Source organism: Ambystoma mexicanum, chromosome 8 (genome assembly GCF_040938575.1).
Source record: "Ambystoma mexicanum isolate Mex_15411 chromosome 8, UKY_AmexF1_1, whole genome shotgun sequence".
Classification (NCBI taxonomy): Eukaryota; Metazoa; Chordata; class Amphibia; order Caudata; family Ambystomatidae; genus Ambystoma; species Ambystoma mexicanum.
The window spans coordinates 711,335,691-711,361,236 of NC_090929.1; the positions used below are offsets into that span (position 1 = coordinate 711,335,691).

Genomic DNA, 25,546 nt, shown 5'->3' on the forward strand with positions numbered 1-25,546 from the left:
CTGTTGCAGGATGGAGAGCCTGCCATTCATAAAACTAAGGTGAGGCATAGCAGAGGGGTGTTTTAGAAGGCCACGGGAGGTGGGAGTAGGCCTTCCACCTGACAGTTGGGTAACATTTCAATTAAACTTTTAGGCGCACCTTTGTGACGGAAGCGGGATTCAGAGGAGGCACATTTAACATCGGACCAGCCAGTCCCTTTCGGCGCCCCTGTGGAGACCAGGTGAGCGTAACACATAAAGACCAGGAAGAGTAAAAGGCACATACAATTATATTGGAACACCTAAAAGTAAAGTGATTCATTAAAACCGCATAGACTCCCATAAGCCTTTAAACAGATAGTGATCGAGGACGTCAACAAAATGTTGAAAGCCAAAATGATTGAGCCCCTTCAAGCCCATGGTCCTCTCCTACAGTGTTGGTCACTAAACCTGACCGTTCCTGGAGATTCTTCATAAACTTCCGTCAAGTTAATGCCATTTCAGATTTCAATGCCTAGCCCATGCCACGCATCAATGACCTAATTGACAAATTCTGAGCAGCCACTTTTCTATCTACCATAGATTTAACCAAAATGCACTGACAAGTTCCCGCATATGGGCCAGGTAAGGAGAAGACCGCGTTTTCAACGACTTTAGGACTGTCCTTCCTTTTGTCTTACAGTGCGCGCCAGCCACTTTCCAATGCCCCATGGAACAAATCCTACAACCCTATTCTGATTTCTGTGGAGCTTACATTGATGATATTGTTATTTATAATAAGACTTGGGAGAACCATCTCTTCCATATTCAGACCATCATGAAAGTCCTCAGAAACACTGGCCTAACGGCTAATCCAGGTAAGAGCAGATTGGCCCAGTCAGCCGTAAAATACCTTGGCTTCTTTATAGGGAATGGGAATGTACAGCCCCAACATGAAAAGGTAAAATCTTCTTAGATACACCAACCCCTAAAACGAAAAGAGTTTTTCTCGGGATAATAGAATATTACTGTAAATTGATCCCCAACTTTTCGGACAAAACAGCCCGGCTGACAGATAAACTTAAGAATGCTGAACCCCAGAAAATTCAATGGAATGACGAGGATGAGCTTTGTTATAGCACCTTGAAACAGACTCTTTGCCAGAACCCAATCCTGAAGATAGTCACTTCTCTCAAGAGTTTGTATACAGACGGATGCCTCCCTTACAGGGTTAGGTCCTGTCCCAAGTTTGCGATGAATTGGAACACCCCATATTATTCACTAGTCGCAAGCTGTTCCCACGTGAAAATAAATACTCTGTTTTGGAACTAGAGGCCCTGGCCATCAAGTGGGCCATCATCCATCTTAGATACTACCTATTAGGATGAAAGTTCACACTCGTTACAGATCACTCACCCCAAGTTTGGATTAGCCAACGCAAAGACTACAACCCTAAGGTCATGCGATTGTTTCAAAACCTACAACCCTATTGTTTTACTGTGGAACACCGAAAAGGAAAAGACCAGGGAAATGTAGATTTTCTTTCCCGGTTCCCCTGTGAAACAAATGTGGCTACATTGCATGGAGGAAGGGTACCCACTGTGAGAAACCTGAAGGTATCTCCCTGACTAGTCCCCGGGGATCTGTCATCCAGGTGGCCAGAACACGGCCATTACTATTGGGTCCAGTTCCTGGGGGTGAACCAGTGAGGGAGGATCACCTTTATTGGGGCTCCTCGGGGAGTGGAAGTGGGACACCGACGGGTGAGATGTGGTATCCCCCTTCTTCTAACACCTTTTCCCCTTCCTACCACATAGGATACTCAAACTCTACATCCCCCCTTTTCCGACACAAACACTTTCGGTCAACACTAAAGACAACTAACACCAGAGCCGTTTACCTGACATATCCCAACACAAGGGTCAGGTAAAGTCAGGCAATTGACCAGAATCACACACACCAGACGGCCCTTTCCCTTTCCCACAGGGATAAAAGGTGGAGCACAAGAGCACATTACGAGCAAGGCAAATTGCACGACGAGACAGCTATCCTAGTACAGCAATTCAAGAAGGGGAAAAAGGCAGCTCGAACCGAAGGTGCGACAAGGAGAGAAGAGACCTTGCCCTTTACAACCCAGATCCGCAAAGCCTCTGTGAAAGGAATAGTAAGACCACAAACAATATGACATGATATATGATAGTTTATTTATATAGCGCCTACACACAATGTGTTTCAAAGCACATCAAGGCAAGGGAGGGAACAAGGGAAAATGCGTTGACATTCTTACAGGCCATGAACAGTAACGATGTGCTATTAACTAGTGTACTCGGCCTGAGGACATTTCAGATATGCGAGAGCTAATACATAGATAAGAAAGCGAAGGGGAGAGTGGGAAGGAAATGGAAACAGACAGACAACTACCGTACTAGGCCTGACAACATTTCTGGTAGAGCCGGAGAAAACAAAAGGTGAAGGAGAGGGGGTGCAGAAAAGAAGGTGAGGAACAAAAGAAGTGACTATCGTACTAGGCCTGATGACATTTCAGATAGTGCTGGAGGGCGAGGGGAGGAAATAACAAGTAAGGGGAGGAGGGAGGAGACAGACAAGGTTGTTATCATAATAGGTCCAGGGACAATTCTGATAGAGTAAGTGCATTGAAGAAAGTAGGGAGAGAAGGGGAGGAGATAGGAAAAGGGAGAAAGGGGGAGGATGAGAGAACAGAGAGTAAGCAGTCAAAACGAGTGGAAAGCAAGAGGGGAGAGCAAATACAATTGCAGAAGTCAGTAGTAACACATAATGTTGCAAGCCTGAATACAAGATGGAGATGGGAACAGCATGAGTCAGGGCCACCATGAGAAAGGGTGACGCTGTTACATCTAACTATGGACGATGGTCATGGTGGCGCTACGGTAGGCATCGATACAGTGTAGCCTGTGCCCATCCCAATATGGCGTCGGGAAGCCCCACACGGTCGGCATTCAGCTAGCTGTTATCGGAACTCCACCTCCGCTAAGTCATGTGACGAGTTATATGCAGTTTGCTGCGATGCCCCAGTACGTTGCTACTCCTAAGCTTAACGCTCCGTAAGTACGACAACTAGGGATCACTATTCTCTCGCTCCTTTTTGTGTCAGATACTTAACTTTGATATCTTCGCAAAATTCCCTCTTCCGCGGTCAAGCCCGCTTTTCATCCACACCATCTGACATCTCCTACGCCGGTAGACGTCTCCTCGCTGCTGTGCTCTGCAGGCGGTTTCCGCCTACCCATTCTCTTGTTAGTTTCAGCGTCTCTTGCACACGGTAGGAAGACGTATAACATCACTGACTCAGAAGACTTGCTGTCCTGCTTAATTTTCATTACATTATCCTTCCTTGCAGCGCCCTTGTTATTCCGTTCTTCTCGACACCGGGAATTATTCTGGCACAAAATTCGCCAGAGCGAACAGCAGGATTCCAGCCCTTCGTCCTCTCTCTCCGTCCGTGCAGGTTATTGGAGAATTTTTAGGATTCAATCTGCCCATTACGAATCTTCCCTGCTTATTCATTCTTTATCTCTTCTCCATCCACACAGAAAGCACAGGGTTAGCCACAGAACTTGTCAGATTTGAGTCTTCTTGCACACTTATCACAGGAATATCCACTCTCAGCTTTTCTTCTCGCTCTCTTTGAATGTGCACTCACGCTTTTCATTGTCTGAAAGACCGCATGCTGTGATGTTTACCCAAGGGTCTCCAGTCCTGAAGACAGCATACCGGTCCAGCCTTCCTATTACAGAAGATCAAACCACAGACCTACGCTTGCTACTCCTGTGCAGGGTTTTACATCCCTCCGTTTCATGTCACTCAGGCGGAGGGCTCAAAGGTCCTCAGGGTTTTTTTCCTGTCTTCTTGAACTGCCTTCTGATCCAGGTTAGTGGCTCTCTGCAAGTTTATACGTTTTCATGACAGACACACCATGAATCAATGAAGTCCAAACAAGTCAAATCCAGCATTGGTCACAAGACGGTGATGGTGAAACCAGAATGTATCAGGACAGAATCCTGCAGAGGGAGGCTGGAGGGAGGGAGCAGGAGCAGGGTAGATGAATCAAGCAAAACAGGCAACACCTGTGCGAGAATGGGCGGGGGCACAAGGAAACATCATCGGGGGACCAGAGGGGTGGAGTTGGCCTGTGGGGACAGAGGGAGTAAACACATGTTGGTGCATGCTTACTTGTTGTCATAGCAGGGGTTCGGACCCTGGATCCTCATGGTCCGAATAGGTCCAAACAGAAATTGCCCTTTTCTTCGGACGCCCGCCAGCGCCAGAGACCACCAGTATGTGTTGCAGCAGATGTCAACGGCACACAGAGCTCTCCTACACTGATAATTAGGACAGAGAGAGACGCTTGCTGCTGTGGTACCGGCCTTGACGCCAGAGCAAGAAAAGACAAGGGGTTCATTACAGCCGGTGAGTCAAGGGGAGAACTGATAAGAAACCAAACTGTGTTGAACAAAAGTTACCAATGGCAAATTAAGGGAAGTTCAAAGAACTGTTAACACGTTAAGGAAAAACAAGCTGCAGAGGGGTCCAGCACCACGTGGGTGTTCATTTGAGAGATTAGTTGATTCCCCGTTTGTTGAAACTATCGATACCATTAGGCCCTAGGAAAGCCGCAAGAAAAGGTCAAAGTGGTCATACAGGGGTCGAGCAAAATCCTCTGTACAGACGAAAGTCTTTGACTGGCACATAATGGAAAAGCAAAGGGAAGTGAATCCTGAATAGTAAGAAAGTAGAGGGAACTGAGGGGCTGGCAAGAGTGAACCTGACAGAGGGATGCCGACAGAAAGGGGCGAAGCATGAGGCCCCAATGAACATTGTGTTGACAATAGTGAACCAGAAAGAGGGATGTCCACAGTGGATTGTCTAAAAGGACATTAAAACTTGTGAATACAACAGGTGAAGTTGTTTGGGAAAAGCCGTAGTGAACCTGACGGAGGGAGGTTAACATTCGAGAAGGGTCTGAGCCCGGAAGTGGGGCATCCAGGGGTAAAAAGTCATCACCCAACATACATACGAGCAAAAAACGTTTTGTTTGTTATTTCGAAACATCACATCCTCGGAGGCAAGAGACTTTTTGTAGAAAAGAGACTTAACCACTGAAGGTCCAGATAGATGAGAACGGAACTGGCGTCTCGTGCTGGGAAAGCTCGAGAGTGTGCTGAGATCAGGATTTCAGCCTTGACCAGTGCTCAAAATGTGGGTAAGGGAGAACCCCCCGGCTACCACATCCTGACTTATCATTTGTGAACACTTCTTTCCTTCTTGTGAATCCTATCACACACTCTTTTTGTATTTAGTTGTATGGATTGGCAATAGTTTTTTTTTTTTTTTTTAGCAAGACGCCAATAGGACTGCCTTATTATTTGATGGTCGTAGCTTACTCTCATCTTAGATTTATGTTTGGATTAGGTGTTTTTCCAACCTGCAATACAGTTTAATAAACACCCTTGAACTGTGATCACCTGTGTCTGTCTTTACTGTTGTCACCATTAGTTCCTTACACCACCAACAGCGTTGGGATAGCGATGAGAGTTATCAGGATTATTCGTTTTATTTCATCTTATTCACAGGATCCCATTTATTATTGTGTGCAGCAGCACCTCTATCTATGAAATGCAGCATATGTGCGTATTGCGGTTTACATCTCACAATTCCCGTTGGACAAATTATCCAGGGCACCAAGTTGGGTCAGCTTCCATTTGCACCAAGAGATTTATATGTGCTGTGCGCCTTGACTTATACACTTCTGAAATAGTGGAGCCAGTGCATGACCGTGGAGAATGTTAACTCTACTATCAAGCTGCTTGCAACTGTAGTATAAATGATATCTTGTTGATTAACTGGATGGGGCCGTGTACCTGCACTCAATATGTGATGCCATGTGACTTTTATTTTTATTTTCATTACTACTACAAGACAGCTTGTTATTTTTGACCTTACTGAATTTGGCCTAATAAACCATCATATGGGCATTCCCCCACTGCATTTGGAATATAGGAGTTTTCTCTTTTCATCGAGCGCTTTACGGTTGTCATCAAAAAGGTAATTATAATAGTAACAGGGCGTATGGCGCGAACAATAGTTTCACTCCCATTCCAAAATGGCTCTGACATTTTTTCATTGACCTTACATGAGCACCTCATAACATGCCTGCTGAGCATGACGAGTGACGCTTACCAGCGCACAGAGATGGGGTGGAGTTTACCTCTTCACATCAACATGAAAAATAAGTAAGACGCGAAGGACGTTTTTTTTGGAGCATTCGCGTGGACTGCTGACTGGATGCCATAGTGCAGCGCAGCAGAGCCCATAGCTGCTATTACATTTACCGGAAGCCTTTACCTCACGCAGGGCCTACAAATGTTTAGATTTCTTTTTTGAGCTGGGAATGAGCATATGTAGTGGGGTTTTGTTTACCGTAAGCGACCTTTCATTTTTTTAAAAATGTTTTTATTGGCATTTGGGATTCATCGTTATATTTCCAACCAGTACAATCGTGGTTTATGTCTATGCATGAATTACAAATCTCTTATGTCTTACAAGGCACGGGTGTTATTAAACAACAAACAAAATAAACAAAGAGAGAACGAAAAAGAAAGAAAACAGAACAAGTAACAGTAGTAACAGTGACTGTCCTTTGAACTCTGTGTGGTTATAGTCTCCACTCCATTGGGCTCTGGCCGGTGTCCATGGCACATAGGGGGGGGAAGTGGGTGTAAAATGGATGCTACTGTGCGTGGGTTATGCCGTTTTGCAGTTGTGGAGGGTTGATTCAGGGAGGTTTATAGTTCGTCGAGAAGATCATGTCTCTCAGAAGGGTCTTCCAGGCCTCCAGTGTGGTGCTCGAGTCTTCGCCGCCCCGATTGTTCCCTTCCTCCCATGCTCTAGTTTCTGCTGCCGTCCATCTTTCCATCTCCCTGATCCAAGGTTCGTACCTGGGGCCTGCTGAGGATTTCCAGGCCATTGTGACCGTTCTCTTTATAAGCACACATGCTATGTCCATCAGCTTCACTAAGTGTTTGATTTTGCCCAGTCTCGGGTCGGTGCCTAGGAGGCACTCTTTCGGAGTCCAATCATATGCCTCAAGGCCAGCTTTTCTGCAGGTCTGTTCGGCTGCAAACCATAGTTTCTGAGACTTAGAGCAAGTCCAAAACATGTGGATCATGTCAGCATGGTCAGAGGAGCACCATGGGCATGCCGGTTTGACTCTGTCATTGAAGGTAGAAACTCTATGTGGAGACATGTAGGTCCTATAGAGGACATTGAGTTGTATTAGCCTGAATCTTGCGTTCCTAGATATCTCCTTCGGGTATGCTAGGGCTCTCGACCATTCTCCCTCCGTAATTTCGGTCCCTAAGTCGGATTCCAATCTCTCTTTCAAACGTGTGCTTCTTGGATTGGGCCTATCATTTATTTGGGCATATAGCCTTGATGTTGGTTTCTAACCATCGTTTACTCCGTACATCTCCTGGATCAGGGCGTGTGTTTCAGGCTCCTCGGGCCACACATCCCATTTCTCCTTGGCGATAAATTTCACCTTTTGGTACCATAAGTAGTGGCTCAGGGTGATCCCCTCGTTCTCTTGCAGTGATTCGAAGTCCCTGAATTGCCCTTCCTCAAACATATCTCCCCACGTGTAGATGCCGAAGTTTTCCCATCTCCTCATTGTTGGTAGGTCGCCGGGGACTTTACACATGTCTGCTAGGATGGGGGTTTCGGGTGAGTACGAGTGTTGCAGCCCCAGCATAGAGTTAACCTTTTTCCACACCTGTCGACCCACCTGTACTATTATGGGCGGGTCGGGAGGCCCCATTTTGTTGTTCCATATCAGTTCTTTAGGGTGTAGGGGTGAGGTTAGTTGGCAGAGGAGGTTTGTCTCAGCTGAGGGCTCGTCGCTCAGCCATTTGGCGACATGTGTTAGTTGGGCCGCTAGGTAGTATCTTCTGAAGTCCGGTAGTTGGATACCGCCTGCGGAGTAGGGAAGTGTGAGGATGTTCAGTGCAAGCCTGTGCCTGGATCGACCCCAAAGAAAATCTTTGATCAGGGATTCCAGTTTCCTAAAGAAGGATGGGGGAATGTAAAATGTTATATTGGTGAAGTAATAGAGGAATCTGGGCAATATTATCATCTTGGATATTGCGGCTCTGCCCATCACCGAAAGCGGAAGTTTCGACCAAAATTTGGCGGATCTCCGTACCCCCGATAATGCGGCTTCAGTGTTGCTTTCGTGAGTGGAGATTGGTGTGTGCTTGATGGTGATGCCCAGGTAGCGGAAGGATTCTGTTTGCCACTGGATTCCAATCTCGGGGAGTTCTTCTGTGCTCTTTCCCCTGAGGCTAGCCAGAGGGAAGGCGGATGATTTCTGCCGGCTGAACTTTATGCCTATGAGTATTTCGAAAAGTTGTCTAAGATATCTAGAGCTATCGGGGGCATTCGTCTGAGGGTCATGAAGATATAAGAGAACATCGTCGGCGTACAGGGAGATGATGTTGTCTGTACCGGCGATGCTTACGCCCGCGTCGAATAACTGTTTCCTGAAATAAATTGCTACTGGTTCCAGACCTAGGATATATAGCATTGGTGAGAGCGGGCATCCCTGTCTGGTCCCCCTTTGGATAGCCCAGGCCCCTGACACCATGCCTCCTGTTTTGACTCTTGCCATCGGGTTATTATAGAGTACTTTGACCCATCGGATAAAGTGTTCGCCCATTCCAAACTCTCTCAAGGTTTCGATTAGCCACTCCCAGAAGATCGAGTCAAAAGCCTTAATGGCATCAAGCGAGAGTACCGCTAGGTCTTCTTTGCTTTCCTCTGTTTGTGCCATTATGTGCTGGAGCCTTCTTAGGTTGGCTGTAGTGTTGCGTCCAGGGACAAAGCCGCATTGGTCTACGTGAACCAGGGAACCTATCACCTTTGAGAGCCCTTTGGCCAGTATGGTCGTAAGTATCTTGCTATCGTAGTTTAGAAGTGCGAGTGGGCGATATGAGTCACATTTTTCGGGCGGTTTGCCAGGTTTGAGCATTGGCACTATGAGGGTTTCTCTCATGGTGCCCGGTAGTGTGCCCGTCTCAAATGCCTCCGCATAGACTTCATGCAGTATGGGGGACAGGATCTCTTCGTATGCCTTGTAGAACTCAGGGGTAAGGCCGTCGGTTCCAGGGGTCTTGCATGTGGAGAGGGATCTAATCGCTTCGGTTATGTCTTCGATAGTAATATCCTCTCCTAGCATTTTTCTTTGCTCCTGGTTCAGTTTTGGTAGGCCGACTTCTTCCAGGGTGTCTCTTATGTCTGCTTCGGGAATTTGGTCATTGTGAGCATACAGTTCGGCATAGAAGTCGGTGAAGACCTCATTTATTGCTTGCTGTGTTCTGTGGACTGTGCCATTATCTTCCCTGATCGCTGTAAGGGCCCGCTTCGGATGTTCCTTCCGGCATAGCCAGGCTAGTATCTTGCCTGGTTTATCTGCCTCTTTGTGAGCTCTCATGGTGCGAGTGGAGAAGTCAAATTTCGAGAGCCTTTCCCATGCAGTTCTGCATTCCTCCCTGATCTCCCTCAGCTTGATCTCTGTCTCAATTGTGGGAGGGGAATTGTTTTCAAGGTGCCTGATCTTTTCCTCCTTGGCTTCTAATTCCTTTCTTAGTTGCTTCCTGATTCCACCCGCCTCAGCTATCACCTCTCCTCTTGTCACCACCTTCAATGCTTCCCAGAGAGTGCTCCATTTTTCAACTGATCCCTTATTGATTTCCACGTACTCTTCTAGTTTCTCGGCCAGGTGCTCCCTGAATACGGGGTCAGTTAGTGTCTCCACTGGCATACGCCACGTTGGGATAGGAGGTAGGGGGGGCGCAGGCGGAGTTGTATTATTAGCGGGGAGTGATCCGAAATTGATCTGCCCAGGTACTCCGCCGACTCGACCCGAGGGGTCAGCTCGTCATTTATAAAGAGGTAGTCTATCCTGGTGTGCAAGTTGTGAGGGGCCGAGTAGAATGAATAGGATCTATCCGTGGGGTGAAGGTCCCGCCAGGTGTCAACCAGGTGCAAGTCCTCGATTGTTCTGTGGAGGGCCCGAGCAGGGACGTAATTGTGCGACTGTGGGGTGGTGGATCTGTCCATTTCCGCATTCATGACGCAATTGAAATCTCCTCCCCACAGCAGAGTGTGGTCCCTGTGAAGCATGACTTTGGCGCACAGCCCCTTGAGATAGGAAGGTATGCCATGTTGGATGAAGTATGAGATCATTATGCATATTCGATATCCCTCCAGCATGCCCCATACCAGCAGGTATCTGCCTTCCTTATCCGATTCTACCCCCAGCTGTTAGAATGGTGTGTCCGGGCTCACCCATGTGTATACTCCTCTTGCATACTTCGCGTATGATGAACCATTACCTTGTCCCCCCCAGTAATTTGTTAGCTTATCTGCAGAGTCGGCAGTGAGGTGCGTTTCTTGTAAGAGGGCAACTGATACCTTCTTCCTCTTTAGGTAAGAATGTATTAGATTTCTCCGGAGATAGGACCCCATCCCCCTTACGTTCCATGTGATTACCCTAAGTTTTGGCGCCATTGCTTGATTGTATTAATTGTCAGGGAAAGGTATATGTCCTCCCTGGGGCTTGTTCGCTTGTTATTGTGAGCCATGGTTGGTTCTGGTCGCGTGGAGTGGTTAACTCTGTTGGTTAGTTTTGGGTTCGATTCCATTTGGTCAAAGGTCCTCAGAGTCAAGGCAGTTAAAACAGTACTAACTTGTGTGGAACAATTATAACTGGTGCACCCAGCAACTGACACAACGGTGGAGTGCTCGGGTGCTCTCGCGCCGCCTGTCCCAATCCGGGTGTCTGGCGCGAGTAGGTGAGTGCTGGCAACTGGCCTGCACTGATCTTTCGTAGGGTCGTGGTCTGTGTTCATGTGTGATAGATCTGGCGAGCCCCGCAGTCATTTAGCTACTCACATTGTAGTTTTGCTTCTAAGGTTGGGGTCTCCTGATCTCTCAGGTGTTTGTGGGAGGGTGCAAGCCCCTGTGTCGGGGTGTATTGTCCTCATCCTTGGGCACCCTCATTGTGTTTCCCATGCGGGGATTCGACAGGAACCTCGGCCAGGTTATTATGTTCCATCCACATGTTGGCCGCGGCTGGTGTCTCGAGAAATATTGCTTTTCCTTTATAGATTACCTTCAACCTGGAGGGATAGAGGAGCATGTATTTTAGGTTTAGTTTCCTCAGCCTGGCCTTGATTGGGACGAAGGAGTTCCTCGCTCTTTGTACCGACTGAGTATAATCGGGGTATATCGTGATTCTTGAGTTGCCTCGCTCTATCTCTCCTCCCTCCCTCGAGAACTTCAGGATCACCTCCCGGTCACGGAAGTTGAGGACCTTCGCTATGATGGGGCGAGGGTAGGAGCCTGGGGGGGGGTTTCTTCTGGAGCGATCTGTGAGCTCTCTCTATGGCGAAGCCCTGTGAGAGATTTGCCGCCCCGATCTCTTGCTGGATTAGGGATTCAACGAAGGCCGTCGGATCGGAAGTCTCCGTCCCCTCCGGTACGCCCAGTATCCTAATGTTGCTGCGTCTAGCGCGGCCCTCCGCTTCCTCGGACCTCGCCTCCAGCAGGGCTACCTTATGTTGAAGGTCTGCGAGTTCTGTTTTCATGGCTGCCGATTCAGTTGCCATATCCTCCTGAGAGGACTCCACAATGGTGACGCGTTCCGTTAGGTTGCGGGCATCTTGCCTTATCAGTTGGATGTCGGCTTTTACTTCACCGATCTTCGTGTCTATAAATGATTTTAGGGCCTCAATCGCCCCCAGCAGTTGATTGTGTCTGGTGTCCTGGCTATCCCGTGTTGCTGGGTCGTCCGATGTGGTCTGGGTGGTGGGGTTAGATTTCGCCGTGACAAAAGGATCTAGGGTGGCGTTTTTGGCTTTGTTTCTTGCTGTGGCCATTGTGGATTGTCTCGGGCCTGGTTGAGGCAGGCGGACTCTCTCGTTTTTTTTTCCCCCGGTTGATTTTGGTGCGTAGTGGTGCGGGGATATTAGGTTTTATTTGGTCCAGGGTCTGGGTGCCCAGCGGATGTGGTCGCCCTGCTTTAGTGGGACAGGAGACAGTGGGGCCCGGGTTGTTCAGGGCTGCAACGTTGCTCGCATTGTGGGTCCGGTCCCTTGGTGTGGTAAGGTTGGTTGGGGGGGATGCAGGAGCAGGGAGTTCAGTGGGAGCGCCGCGGTGAGGGCTCTCAGTATTGCTCGGGGTGAGCAGGCGGGGACCCGCAACCCGGTGAATAGGTGGTCGGGCCTAGCTAGGTGTGACCCAGCTCGGACACTGTGGCGAGGTCTGATCCCAAGGAGGGAGAGGTCTCACCTGTGAGCGTTATGGTCCGGGTAGATCTGGAGACAGCCGCCGACCCAGGTCGAGGGATGCAGGTCTGGGGGCTCCGCTCGCCGGGAAGTTGAAAGTCGGGGTCGCGGTAGATGGCCCTGAGGATCCGGTGGTCTTGTCTCGGAGGTCCTCCCCCAGTCGCACTTCAGCTACGTCGTTGCGGGCACCAGCACCGGGCGCTCAGTCTTGGCCCCCAGCCTGCGTATCGATAGGGCCCAGCAACACTCCGCACCTCTGGGCGGTGGGGGGTAATGGGAGAGGCGTCCGAGGGGCCGGGATCAGGTCGCTTCGGGGTGCGCGCTCCTCATCCGCTCAAATCGCCACGGCCGCCATCTTGGGAGTCCCTCATGGAGTGCAGGGGGTGCCCGACCGGAGCGTCCCAGCGGGCCCCGGAGCTCCGATTTTTGTCGGGTCAAATCGTCGGGTGTAGTCAATCGCCTGATGTACGGCTACACCGAAGGCTGGGTGCTGCAGACAGCCCGCACCCCCCAAATCGAGGAGTGATTGCGCGGCTCGCTGTTCCCGCGCGCCTCCCTCAGGGGATAGGGGGGGCCGGGCCGAAGCGTCGGGAATGCTCCCTGGTCCCCGATTTTCGTCGGGAGAAGTCGTAGGTTGCAGCTAATCGCCTGATGTACAGCTGCTCCAAAGGATGGACTGTATTGCTGAATTTTTAGTGCCCAAATCAGGATCGGACTGCGCGGCTCGGCCGGAGCTCAAGGGAACCGCGTCCTCACACCCTGAGCATCAGGCCACGCCCCGTAAGCGACCTTTCATGCCATCAAATCTCATTTTAAAATCAGGAAATTGCAAAGGTCCTGCATGATGGAGGTCTTATGAATATTTACATTTGGACTCACTGGCAAATGCGGGGAATGTATAAAATTGATATAATTAAGTGGGGCATATCTTAGTACTATTACAGTTCTTTTCTCTTTTTTTAAACGAGCGGACATAACTTCTCCAAAATGCTGCTATCTTTTGATTGCAGAATGCTAGCACTGCTCTACCTATGGAAATGTCAAGCCATCAATGGCCTGGATGGGACAAATCCTAATCTAGATTTGGAGTTAGAGGGAACACATGAAATAAAGTGAGCATGTTGGTGATATGTTCACGTTTTTTGCCACATACGCTAATGCTGTATATTATTGAAACATCTACTTATTGAAGCATCATCAGTCATTGCCATTCATTATACATCTGCTATGTTGTTTGTTCCGCTTGTCACACAGAAGGCAACTGAGGGTAATCTTTGCATCTAAACCACACAGCGGACCTGCGACTCCAAAGGGGGATGCTGGTCCATGTTCAATGTCTGAAACCATTCTGCAGAGGCTTTGCTTGATGCCTCTGCATAGGTAAAATGAATCTTTCAATGGATACCAGTTCATCAAGTTGCAATGTCAATTCATTGTTGTTGCAACACTAAGACAAATTTTAATTTTTTCCGTTTGTAAATGCAGAATCTTGTTCTCCTGTTCAACCGGGGCACCTGCCCAGCACGTTTCTGTGCACAGTTGTGCTACGTGTTGATGTGACGAGTGCTTTGTCCACCTTGCCAAGGTGGGAAATTTGCACTATTAAATAAATAACCAAGACAATTGATAAGATCAAAACAACATTTAATTGTTCTTATTTTTTATACTTGTTTCGATTGTAGGACTGCATATCCAATTTTTTCTGCCGCCATGATAAAGGCTTGGCCGGCTAAATGTCCAAGGCCCATAGCCGAAACTCGAGTAGGCCAACATGAAGTAACATCTGTTCAGCTAAAGGACTACTAATTAATCCTGTAAACCCTAGTTATGCAGATGCGAGCTACTTCAAAGGCTTAAACACTGTTTTGGGGAAAACTGTCTTTTAATTCAACGTTGCCAGACGGATTAATAGCAATCAATCTGCTTGTAGATATTGGAATTGTTTAATTTAAACTAAATTGCGTTATTTACACATTTATGCTAATTTGCATATAATTGTTTATTGCGATTTGTATTGTGTGTAATTTGTGCGTTCAGTAGTTTCTGATTATGAGTGAGGATATGTGATTAGGTGTGATTGAATATATATAAGATTGCAACTTCAATTAATTATGTACAACCAATATTGTCATGTAATGATGCACTATATTGAGATAAAAAACAAAAATTAATGATGTTTGAATCAAATCACCCAGAGTGATGCTATATTGAGATAAATCACTTTGTGATAAAAAATATGGTATGGGAGATTGGCTTTTGTGTTATTGTGCTAGGATCTCCACATCCTCCCTACCTAGAAGATAATAATAGTGGAGAACCTCAGGTTTTTGTGTTTAGTCTTCTGAAAGCAGTCTGCTTGTTACATTTAACGCACGAGTAAACCGTTTTTCAACAAGTTTTCAGAAGGTTCGACACTGCAGGCAGAAACTGGCAAATCCTCACAAACAGTGTTGCAGCTGTCCAAACTAGTATATATGTCCTGAAATGTATAGACAGCTCTTTATTAGGGTGAATATTATGACCAATGAAAAAAGAAGAGTCCATTATTCACTTAACAGAGCTTCTTACTGAATCTCTGTAAGACAATTTTAACATTTAAAATTGTGCACATTATAATTTTCCCATAATGCTCTTTGCTTTTAAGCAAATCGCTAGGATTGGGATCTACGAAGAACTACTGTGTTGCGCAACCTGGCAGGTGCAACACCTCTTGGCCCCGCCTCCGCCTTCCCACAGCCCCACCCCTCCAAAGATGTGACAGTTCCCCAATAAATGACTTCCATTTCCAGCACTGCCAGTACATGAAGAGAACCACAAGGAAAACAAGCAGTCTGAGAACATTGCTGCTATCCTGCGAATGGAGATTAAGAAGAGGGTAGAGCAAAGAGAGTTTTTTGAAGCTTTGCACCTGTGTAACCCAGCCCTGGGGGAAAGAATAGCCACATATTGGCACACAGAGTCAGGTGAGCGCAGAACCAATGGAAGGAGGTGGGGAGACAAAACCAGGAAGAGAACAGTATAAAGGGAGAGTCAATGAGAGACATAGCGTGGGCTTCATGGGTGAGGACAGAAGGCATGGAGGTGGACCAAGAGACAAGATAGAGGACGGATGGCAAAATGGAGTACTGAAGAGTTGGTAGCAGATCTGGTGTAGAGCGCCGGTGGGGCATTGGTTGAGAGAGTGGTACCAGTTGAGTTCAGTGGGGTGTAAACGTTGAGTGAAAAAGAAAAAAAGAAAGAAAAGAGAAATCTACAGGAAATTATAGTGAGCGATAACGAGAGTGTATGCTGGGGGTGTGGAAAGTGCACAGTAGGGGTGAGGAGGGAGTAAAGGAGAAGGGAGCTAGTTGGGAGAGATGGGCGGAGAGAGTATGGTAAGAATAGGGGCCAAAGTTGTAGATAGGCGATTGTGTGTAGGAGAGAGGTGAGAAATGAGGTAAGGAGAGAGGTGAACAGAGCGGGTGGACAGCCCTACTTGTACTACATGGAAATGAAGACGGATATAGGACCTGCTACGGTGTTCATTCCCTTACACATGATGGACTAAATGTGTTTAAGAAATTGTATTTTACGTAAGCATTTAAAATCTAGTGGATGGCACACTTAAACCCAACCGGAGCTCTGCCCCCCAAGGGCCATAGACCACGCCCCCAAATTCATGACCCCTCCTGGGGGCTGTCCTGTTTCAACATGTTGAGAACCATCAGTGTTTTACAACACAATTTAAAGATTTTCTTTGCACTGTACTGACCTCTAGAACGTTTCGTGCATCAAATGACTCTCGCATCCTTGGTGCTGGTCTTCCTGAGGCAGCAGTATTACTTGTTTCTTCAGCTGGAAGAAATAAATGAGGTAGCATTAGACAGTCAGCCATTGGAAAAGCAACTGTTGTGGCTTTCCATCTTCCAATACTGAATTAGCATTTGACACAGCAGTTCATCCGATGCAAATTAGGGAGAGGTATTTACTGCACAGTGTTTTCAACAAGTACAACCATTGCTATCAAAGAGATGTTAGGGCACAAAAGGTCATTGTTGTGCTTAAATGAACTTTTGAGACGATATGTCCTCGCACAATAGTATGAGTGTCTGATGAAAACCATTTAGTTCTCGTCCACAAATAGGTTAAGAGTAAAGCTACACAGTTTTGCTGAATTATACATGTAAATAGGGGCAGCAATTGCTGCTTTTTCAGCATTTACGTGTTAAAAAACAATAACCTCTTGTACCATTCATCATTCACTACATATGTGGAATGTAAAGTGGAATGTAGAAAATGGAACACATAGGGGATGATCCAAGATCTTGTTACAGTTGAGAGGCTGACTTGGATGTATCTGGTGGGGTGAAGGGAAGCACTTATTAAAGAACATGTCCACACTTACCTGTAACCTGTGCACTTTTCACCTCTCCAGGTTACCAATCAACTCTTGGAGATCAATGGCTTTTTAAAGCAATATAATATGGGGTTAAAAAAGGAACTGCATCGCTCTGCAATTGTTCAGATAGCTGCAGAGATGCGGCTCTGCTAGCAGCAAAAGCAGAAACACTTGTTTCTTTATAAGATGTGAATGGATCTTGGCTTGATGTGCAATAACCTAGCTGTATGTTGTACCATTATAGACATTTACATGCTATACATTTAGAATTTGAGTATGGAAAAGTATGATTTGCAACTTTTATTCACAGAGCAAACAATGTGGTTTAAAAGAAATAAAATGACCATTAAACATATTAATTGAAATGTTGAAAAAATAAATGCCATATAGCCTGCAGTCTTAGTTATGACTTAATCCCTAGGACAGTGGTCATCAAACTGTGTGCTGTAACAAATTGATGTGCTGTGCTGCCTATGGCGTGACAATTAAATATTTTTTTTTTTTTTAAATTATGAATCAAAGTACATCACAAACCAAACTAACTATTGTGCTTTTTGTTGATCGGAACAATTTCTTTTTCAAAAGGATTACCTGTGCAAACAACTGATAGACATTTTTGGAATTAAATAGAACGTCATACAAAATTAAGGAATTAAATGGAAAAACTGCAAATGTGTATACAGTAGCGGCGCTGTGATGCCTAGAAGTATACAATGTTTAATCTCAAACGTCAAAAAACAAAATGCACTGTTCAAGTCATTGTTTTTGTTTTATTACTGCGAAGCTTCTATGGCTAAGAGTTTGCCACACAAACTCACATAAGTGCTGTGTCCGATTGTTAACTTAATAAAATGAAAAGCTCTACATTCCCATATATTAAAACCAATCTGTGAAGAAGTGGAAGCATTCTCTGCCCTTTCACACTGAAATACACTGGCTGGTCGAGGAAACGTTTTATCAAGAACATTCAACATTTTTGATAAAATTACAAACTTCTTGAAAATTTGAAATGAATCCGATTATATCAAATTGTTTTATGATAACTTCTTGTTAGGTGAACTTGCTTATATGGCATAAATGTTCAGACAACTCAGAGAATTAAACCGAAAAATACAAGGTTCCAATGAAAATGTACTAACCTCTTTGAAAATACTGAATGGATTTAAAACAAAGTTGCTGTTATTATGGCATGTGGGAGTAAAGCGTGGATCACTCAACATGTTTTATTGGGTACCAAGGGTGGAAATCTATCACAGAGTTAGGCATTTAAAAGTGCCTGAGAAAATGTTTATCATTACACATGAAAGTGTTGCATGTGGAAGAAACTGCTACCAGCTGTCATGATTGGATTGGCAATCCCCTTGCGACATCCACTAGACCAGCAAGAAACGTTCTCTCGTAAGCAGAGAGACTACTGGCTGATCCCAGGAGCAATGGAAGTTTACAATTGAACTGCATCAATATACCATTTTCTTTTGGTTCAAGCAAAATGAGAATATTGATTGTGCTACCTTATTACAATGTATCTGTGTGAGCCTAACTTTTTAACATTCACATCACTTAAAAACTTCAAGAGGGCAAGGTGGGATGGGCTGGTCAAGAACCTCAAAGCAGCTTTTTCCACCATGGAGCCAAACGTACAGCCTTTGTGCGCCACAAAACAGGCAATGAAATCTCATTAAAAGAAATTATGAGGGAACAATATTTTTTTTTTTCCTTTTCATGCACTTTTCTAAGCAGGAACAAATGTAACAATTACTTATAACCTTCAGGTGTGCGCACGGCTGTGTGGCAAAATTATACCCGATGTGAATCCAAGTTTTAGTCTCTCATACAGGCCGCACCCAACAAGAGATGCAATGGTTCATCCAACATCTGGAGGCCTCCTAGCTTATTACTCTCAGATCGAACACCTTCCCACAAACATCTCTATACTGGTCAGATGGACCAGTTTACATCTGCTTTAGCCTGAGCAACGTACAGTACTATTCATAATGTATTTTACAATGTGCTTCTAGGTGATGCATGCATACTTTGCAATGTGCTTCTAGGTGATGCATGCATAATGACCTTCTGCCCACCCAAAAGCCACCCCAAATTTCATTTTCTAAGTCAGGTTTAGATCCCTACTCAAACTGACATACTTAGCTGGTTTAATCAAAACTTGTAAATTGTTAAAACGTAGTCTTTATAACACTCCATGCAGCAAATTTGCACCCTTGATATGTTTTTCAAAGTCTGTTAGCCTCGTACTCAGACACAGCTACCCTCCCCGATATAGAGACATTCCTAGATAGCCTCCCACTGTCGATATTGTCTGAGGATGCCAAAACAAACCTGGACCACCCTATTACTCCCAAATAAATATCCTGAGCTATCGATGCGCTCCCACCTAGCAGAGCTCCTGGGCCAGACGGCCTTACGATGGAGTTTTCCAAACACTTCAAATCCTCCCTTGCTCCTAGATTGGTCGTACTATAGGAGGAAGCATGCAAAATTGGGATTCTTCCAATACTGGGGATTGTGCCAATACTATATGTCATAATGAGAGGGAATGCTATACGTGGATGTGTAGCCACATTATATAATCTGTTGCAAAACTGCCACAGTAAGCCATTGACTAAGCTCCAGGAGGCTTTGGCCAGGGACCTCGAAATAAATATTACCGATGACATTTGGTCATCTATGTGTTCACGGACAAGTACAGTATCCTTCAATTCCAGGTTCCGGCTAATACAATTCAGTTGTGTATGAGCGCGATATAAATAAAATATCCTATTATATCATTAAGGTGCTACACAGATTCCATTACACCCCGGCCAGATTGCACCTATTTTCACACACTCACTCTGATCTGTGTCCCAGATATCATGCTGAGGCAGCGGGATACCTTTACATGCTTTGGAGCTGCCCTAAATTGAGGGATTACTGGAAGGGGGTCTATGAAGTCATGTCAGAGATATTTAACTGTACTATAGAACCCACACGGTCAAATTGTCTGTTCCATCAATACGAACAACTACTGTGTAATTCCTGTAAACTGGCTAGCCTCTGCTCGATACTGGCTGTCCGAGGTGTACTGCTGCTCTGGCTTCGCCCCACCAGCCCCACCGTGGCTGCGGGCTATCACATGGGCTTCTGATATTGAGGAGCGTTGCTCTTTGCAGCAACCCAGAAACTGTAAACCAAGAAACATATGGTCCCCCTTTCGCAATTACCTGCTGTCGACCCAGAATCATGAACAAGTAACCCAAACTTCACCCCACAACTAAAGGTTCTTTCCTCTGTCCCCAACACCTGACTCGCTGTTCCACTCATTGATATATTTATTTTCCTTGCATCCTATGTTTTAACCACCGCACAGTTAATACTAAAGACCGTGATGTAATTTACCTGCTGCTTTGGACACTATTTACGTCTATACCTGTTGTAATGTCAAGCACTCAAACAAAGTTTTAGAACAAAAAAAATCGATTAGCGTCCTAGAATTTTCTAAGTTGTACATGTGTGACGATATATATATTAAAAACATATTAAAGTGTGGCGGTCGCTGCACTATAGTTAAGGTGAGTATCAAGTTCCATAGCAAAACAGAACATGTAATTGCTAATAACGTTTGAGTTGCATGACTGCTTTGGAGGGGAGTGGGGAGACTATGAAAAGAGGAGGGGGCACTTGGCGAGTGCCTGGGAGGGCGGGGAAGAGCATTGGATTTTTCATATAACCGAGGAAATACCCAGGGATTTCCCAGGTTTTGGGTACTTCAATGGCATAATGCAGACATCAGAAAAAATAAAAAGGAAATTTTACAGGTGCTGCAGGAATGGGAAAATCATTTTTAAAAAACAAAATAAAATTGGCGTGGTCACTGGCCATGGAAGGGGGGTCTAAAGAACCATATTGGTGCAAAATGGACAGTTGACATGGCCAAAGGCCCTGGCTAGTGACTTTGAATAAGCCATGACAAAACAAAACCTTTGAAATTCAATGAAAAAAACCTTTGTTAAGTGACAGTTAGGGTGATTAGATTTTTTTCTTAAACCTTTATTTATGAAAGCATTTGACAACACAGTACAGAGCAGTCATGGCAGCAGCAATAAATACAACAGCACAATTAGCGGGGGATCCCTCATGGCTCAAAGGGAGCAGCAACATATCCAAACCGTAACACAGCACAGCTCATTTCGACAGCTCATTTCGAATAATAAAATGTCAGCAGTGATTCTCAGGTAAGCATAGAGGCGATTATTGCGGGGCTGGTGAGGCGTGTGCATGCGGCGCGTGTGCGTCCGGCGCATCCCTAGGTGTCTGTAACAAAAAGGAACGGAAGGGAAGCCAGATGTCGACCGGTTTAACGTCCCACTGGTTGGAGCTGAGCACATTGTCCTTCCTAGTCTGAGGCCATGTTACGGCCCACAACCACTTTGCCACCGTCGGGCTGGTCGGTCTCAACCAACCTAATAGTATACAACAGCTAGTATCATGCAAAGGCTGGCTAGTTTAAGAAAACATCGTCCCAATGTGCAGAACATGTGGAACAAACATTGCAGTGGGGTTACCACTATAGTACACTCCAACATTTCTGACAGTACACAGCATACCCCTTCCAGAAGTATCTCAGTCTCAGAAAGTCCCACACCATATGGAAATATTCCGCTTCATCCGAGTAGCATCTGGGGCAAGTGACGGGAGTCCCCTGGGTAAACAGGTGCAATATGGCCAGTGTGTAATGGTATCTATGTAGTACCTTCAATTCCATCTGGCGGAACCTAGAATTAAGGGATACTTTATGAGACTGTAGGCACATATCCTCCCAGATTTCATCTGTAATGTCTAATTGGAGGTCCCTTGCCCATGCGTTGCGCAGCTTGGTCAAAGGTCCGTTCCCACGATTTTGCAATATATCATACAATCCAGACACTCAGCCCTGTGTGATGCTTGTGTTCATGATAAAGCTTAGTATGGGTTCATCTGGAGGCAAAACTGGAAATCCCTCCCAGTTACCCCTCATCGCTCTATGTAGTCCTTCATATTGCAGCCAGCGTGAGTATTGTCTCTGCAAGAGACCGGGCATCTCCTGAAGAGTAATAACATTTCCCATTACATATATATCTTTCAGAAATTCAAAGCCATCTAAGGCCTGCTGTCGCACATCATTCCCAGTTACCTTAGGGAATGATGCAACACAATTCCACAAGGGGAAATCGCTGAGCCACCATCCAGTTTTTTTTTCGAAAGTCCAGAGCTGCACATCCCCTCTCTGTGTACGGTCTAGACAGCGTGCTCCATTTAGGACAGACAGCCCCCGCATGTCACAAAAGCATCAACCTCTGCTCGCAATTCTTTGAAGTAACGTTCCCCCGGCCACAGCAGTATATTAAAAAACAGTATAAAAGTTTGGGGAGGATAACCATTTTAAATAGTGCTACCTTTTCCACGCAGGTGCGTGGTAGCCATGACCATTTGTTAAGCTTATCTGCAAGTTGCGCCACGTATGCCACGTGGTTGTGCTCCGTAAGTACAGAGAAACTCCTGCCCACCACCACCCCCATTTATGTCACTTCGTGCGTGACCAAGGAAACCCCAATAGGTCTTGTGGTGCAGTTGTGGCCTCTGTCAATGGAAAAAGTTCTGACTTAGCGCAATTAACACACAACCCTGACGAATCACCAAAGGTCTGAACATCCCTCATTATCGGAGCAAAGTGTGTTTGGGGATCGCGCATCTATATTATTGCATCGTCAGCATATAGTGATATGACCTCTGCTTCTCCCGATATTCTGATCGCCCTGGCAATGTTGATGGGGGACAAAAGCCTCCCATTGGTCTTGACCCTAGCCAAGGGGGAGGAAAAGTACAGCAATTGAAGCCATGACAAGAGCCTTGGTCCGAAGTTGCATTTGCGGAGTACTGCCCACATAAACCGCCATGATACTCAATTGAAGGTCTTTTGGATATCAACAGCCACTGCCAGGACATTAGGGTCGATCCGAGTGAGGACATTAAAGAGGCATGGTAGGTTGAGCGCTGTGGATCGCCCAGGAATAAAGCCTGATTGATCCGGGTGTACTATAAATTGCATGTAGGGCGCCAGTCTGGCTACGCTGACCTTAGGGAATATTTTCACCTCCGAGTTGATCAGCAACAAAGGCCTGCATGACCCGCACTGCTCAGCCGGTTTATTAGGTTTCAATAACAAAATGATCACTGCCTCCCTCAACGTAGGTGAGAGTATCCCTTGGGTACTGGCTTCCTCCAACATCTTGAAAAGTCGGGCAACCAGACATGATTTTAACTGTTTATAAAACTCTATTGTGAGGCCATCTGGCCCAGTGCCTTCCCGGTAGGGAGAGCATCTATAGCGCAGGATATTTTGTCCGGTGTTATGGGCAAGTACAGTGACTCCCTGACCTTGTTAGATAGTTCAGCTAAGGGGAGCGCGCTCAGGAAGGACTCTATATTAGAGGGGAGGCCCACATCCTCATTTGCATAGCTTAGCATAAAAATTATGGAACACCTGGTTAATCCCTGGCATTGTATACACCAGTTCGCCATAGTCGCCCCCGCACATAAGGTATGTGGCAACTGGCCCTGGCTTGTTGGATAACCCTGGCCAAAACTCCACCCAGTGGCCCCAGACTACGTTTCTCAGCGCCATCAGATTTTCGAAGAATTTCAACTCCATATCAGCAAGTGACCTAAAATGATCTAATTCAACCTTAATATTACCCAGTACTGTGGGTTGGGAAGATGTGTCGTACAACTACTCCAGTCAGTGCAGCACGGTCTCGCTGTCTCAGATATCTCGCCGTATTGCTTTCAGAATTCCCATCTCCGTGGCTATAGCTATACCATGGATATAAGCCTTGAAAACTTCCTCCCACAGTGTAGCATAGGAGTTCACTGAGCCAGTATTCTCCTCAAAGTATAGCTTAACATGTCTTTCTAAGCCTGTTCTGAATATGGAGTCTAGCAGCGCCTGTCACTTAAACTGCCACATAGGCCGGGGCTCGGCGGTATCCCCCAATGTCAATGTGATCTGGGAATGGTCAGAGAAGGTCCTGGGCAATATATCCACTTCACAAACCGCCCCCAGGAGTGTGTCAGACATCAGCCATATATATATATATATATATATATATATATATATATATATATATATATATTCGAGAGTGAGAGTCGTGCACCAATGAATAAAAAGAATATGAACGTAGAATCAGATTGAGTAATCTCCAGGCATCCATCACTTTCAGCATAGTCATACCGTCCTGTATCGCCCAGGTGGCCCTAATAAGCTGTTTAGCTCTATTTCCGGATCTGTCACGATCTTTAGCTAAGATTGTATTGAAATCCTCCCGACCCCCCTCGACAGCACTAGCACCATCAGGTATTGAGTCACTAATTCCATTACATCAATATAGAACTCCGGCCCATCCACATTTGGGCCATAAATGTTCAAGAGCACCATTGCTCTAACCATTAGTGACCTGTACAACAACACAACGCCCTAGACACATTTTTATGCACATAGTGTAATGATTTATTAATCAACATCATCACCCCTCTACTCTACGTGGAATAGAAGTGTAGTATCTTAGTGCCCCCCAGCTCTTAGCAAACCGAGCACAGCCAGCATCGTTGCATGTGTTTTCTGAATAAACAAGACATATGGCTGTTTGTCGCTCCACACAGTTGTAGTTTCCGCCTTTTAGTCGGGGTCCCCATTCCCCTCACATTCCAGCTTATACAGCAAATCTTATCCACCCCCATTCCAGTATTTCATTATGCATGTTGTCCATCTGGCCGAAGTCAAACGGAAGCACCCCAACGTGTATACTGCCTGGTCACTCTATGAGAATATAAACATAACTACAAAGTCAAGTGCATTTGGTAATTTGAACCCCCCCTCCTTTGCACCAGAGGAATAAACTCCCCATGTGCCCCAACCTTACAGAACCTGCAACATTGCATGGGAGGGCTGTGCACAGGCGGCAACCCGGGCCTCAGTGCGACATTGACACAGAATATAGGAAATTTTTTTAGGATGTAGTAACAGAAATTAACGTGGAACCCAGTGAATCCACAGTGATATAAATATCACGCTAAGTGGCATTGCTTGTTGCGTCTGATATACTGCACTGATGTTCCCCAATAAGGGTGAAACCAGGTATGTAGTTCCCCTGACAGCCTTGCAAAATGTCTGTCTTTGGTTGATTAAGCTATGTATAAAGTAGCACTGCCCTATCGGACAAAGGCAATTTCCTGGAGAAAAAGGTTTGCATTTGGGCTAATTTGCATACCCAGAATGCCTTGCTGTTGTGGCTTAGTACTGGAGTTAAACTTCCAGCAATGGCTACCAGGGGCACTGTGGAGTGTATAACTTGGCTCCCATGGATTTTCCTATTTTCACGTTTCAGGTGAAAGGTTTTTTTCAAACCTTTTTAAAGCCACCATAACTTTCTTGGTATATAAATATATTTTCTTTTTTTCTTCTGGCCAAACTGTTCCCAAAGGATTGGTGCTCTGCCTCTTTACAGTGGGTGCTCTAGAGCTTGGTCTAGCGAGACCATTTAACAACAAACAACTTGCATCATTCTGTTGCACATGCTTAACTATGAAGCAAAAAAGTATCCATGTACTTCGGCTTTTTAAGGTGCAGAAAACATCAAATTTTATTCATAAAAATTCATAGTTTAAAATCAGAAACCAACATGGAATTAGATAGCAGTCTCTTCAGCTCAATGGCAAGAACTTCAGCGCTTTTTTGCTTTATAGTTAGCTATCCCGTAAGCAATTGCAACAGAATAAAGTGATTTGCTATAGATAT

At 45.7% G+C, this 25,546-nt stretch overlaps 1 protein-coding gene across 1 annotated transcript in view; it reads right to left on the reverse strand.

The window, feature by feature from the left end:
* Positions 1–25,546, reverse strand: part of ASCC1 (activating signal cointegrator 1 complex subunit 1) — an 857,123-nt gene that overhangs the window by 118,745 nt on the left and 712,832 nt on the right. The window contains exon 9 of the mRNA XM_069610516.1: positions 16,093–16,175. Within this exon, the coding sequence (XP_069466617.1) occupies positions 16,093–16,175 (83 nt within the window). The remainder of the gene's footprint in view (positions 1–16,092; positions 16,176–25,546) is intronic.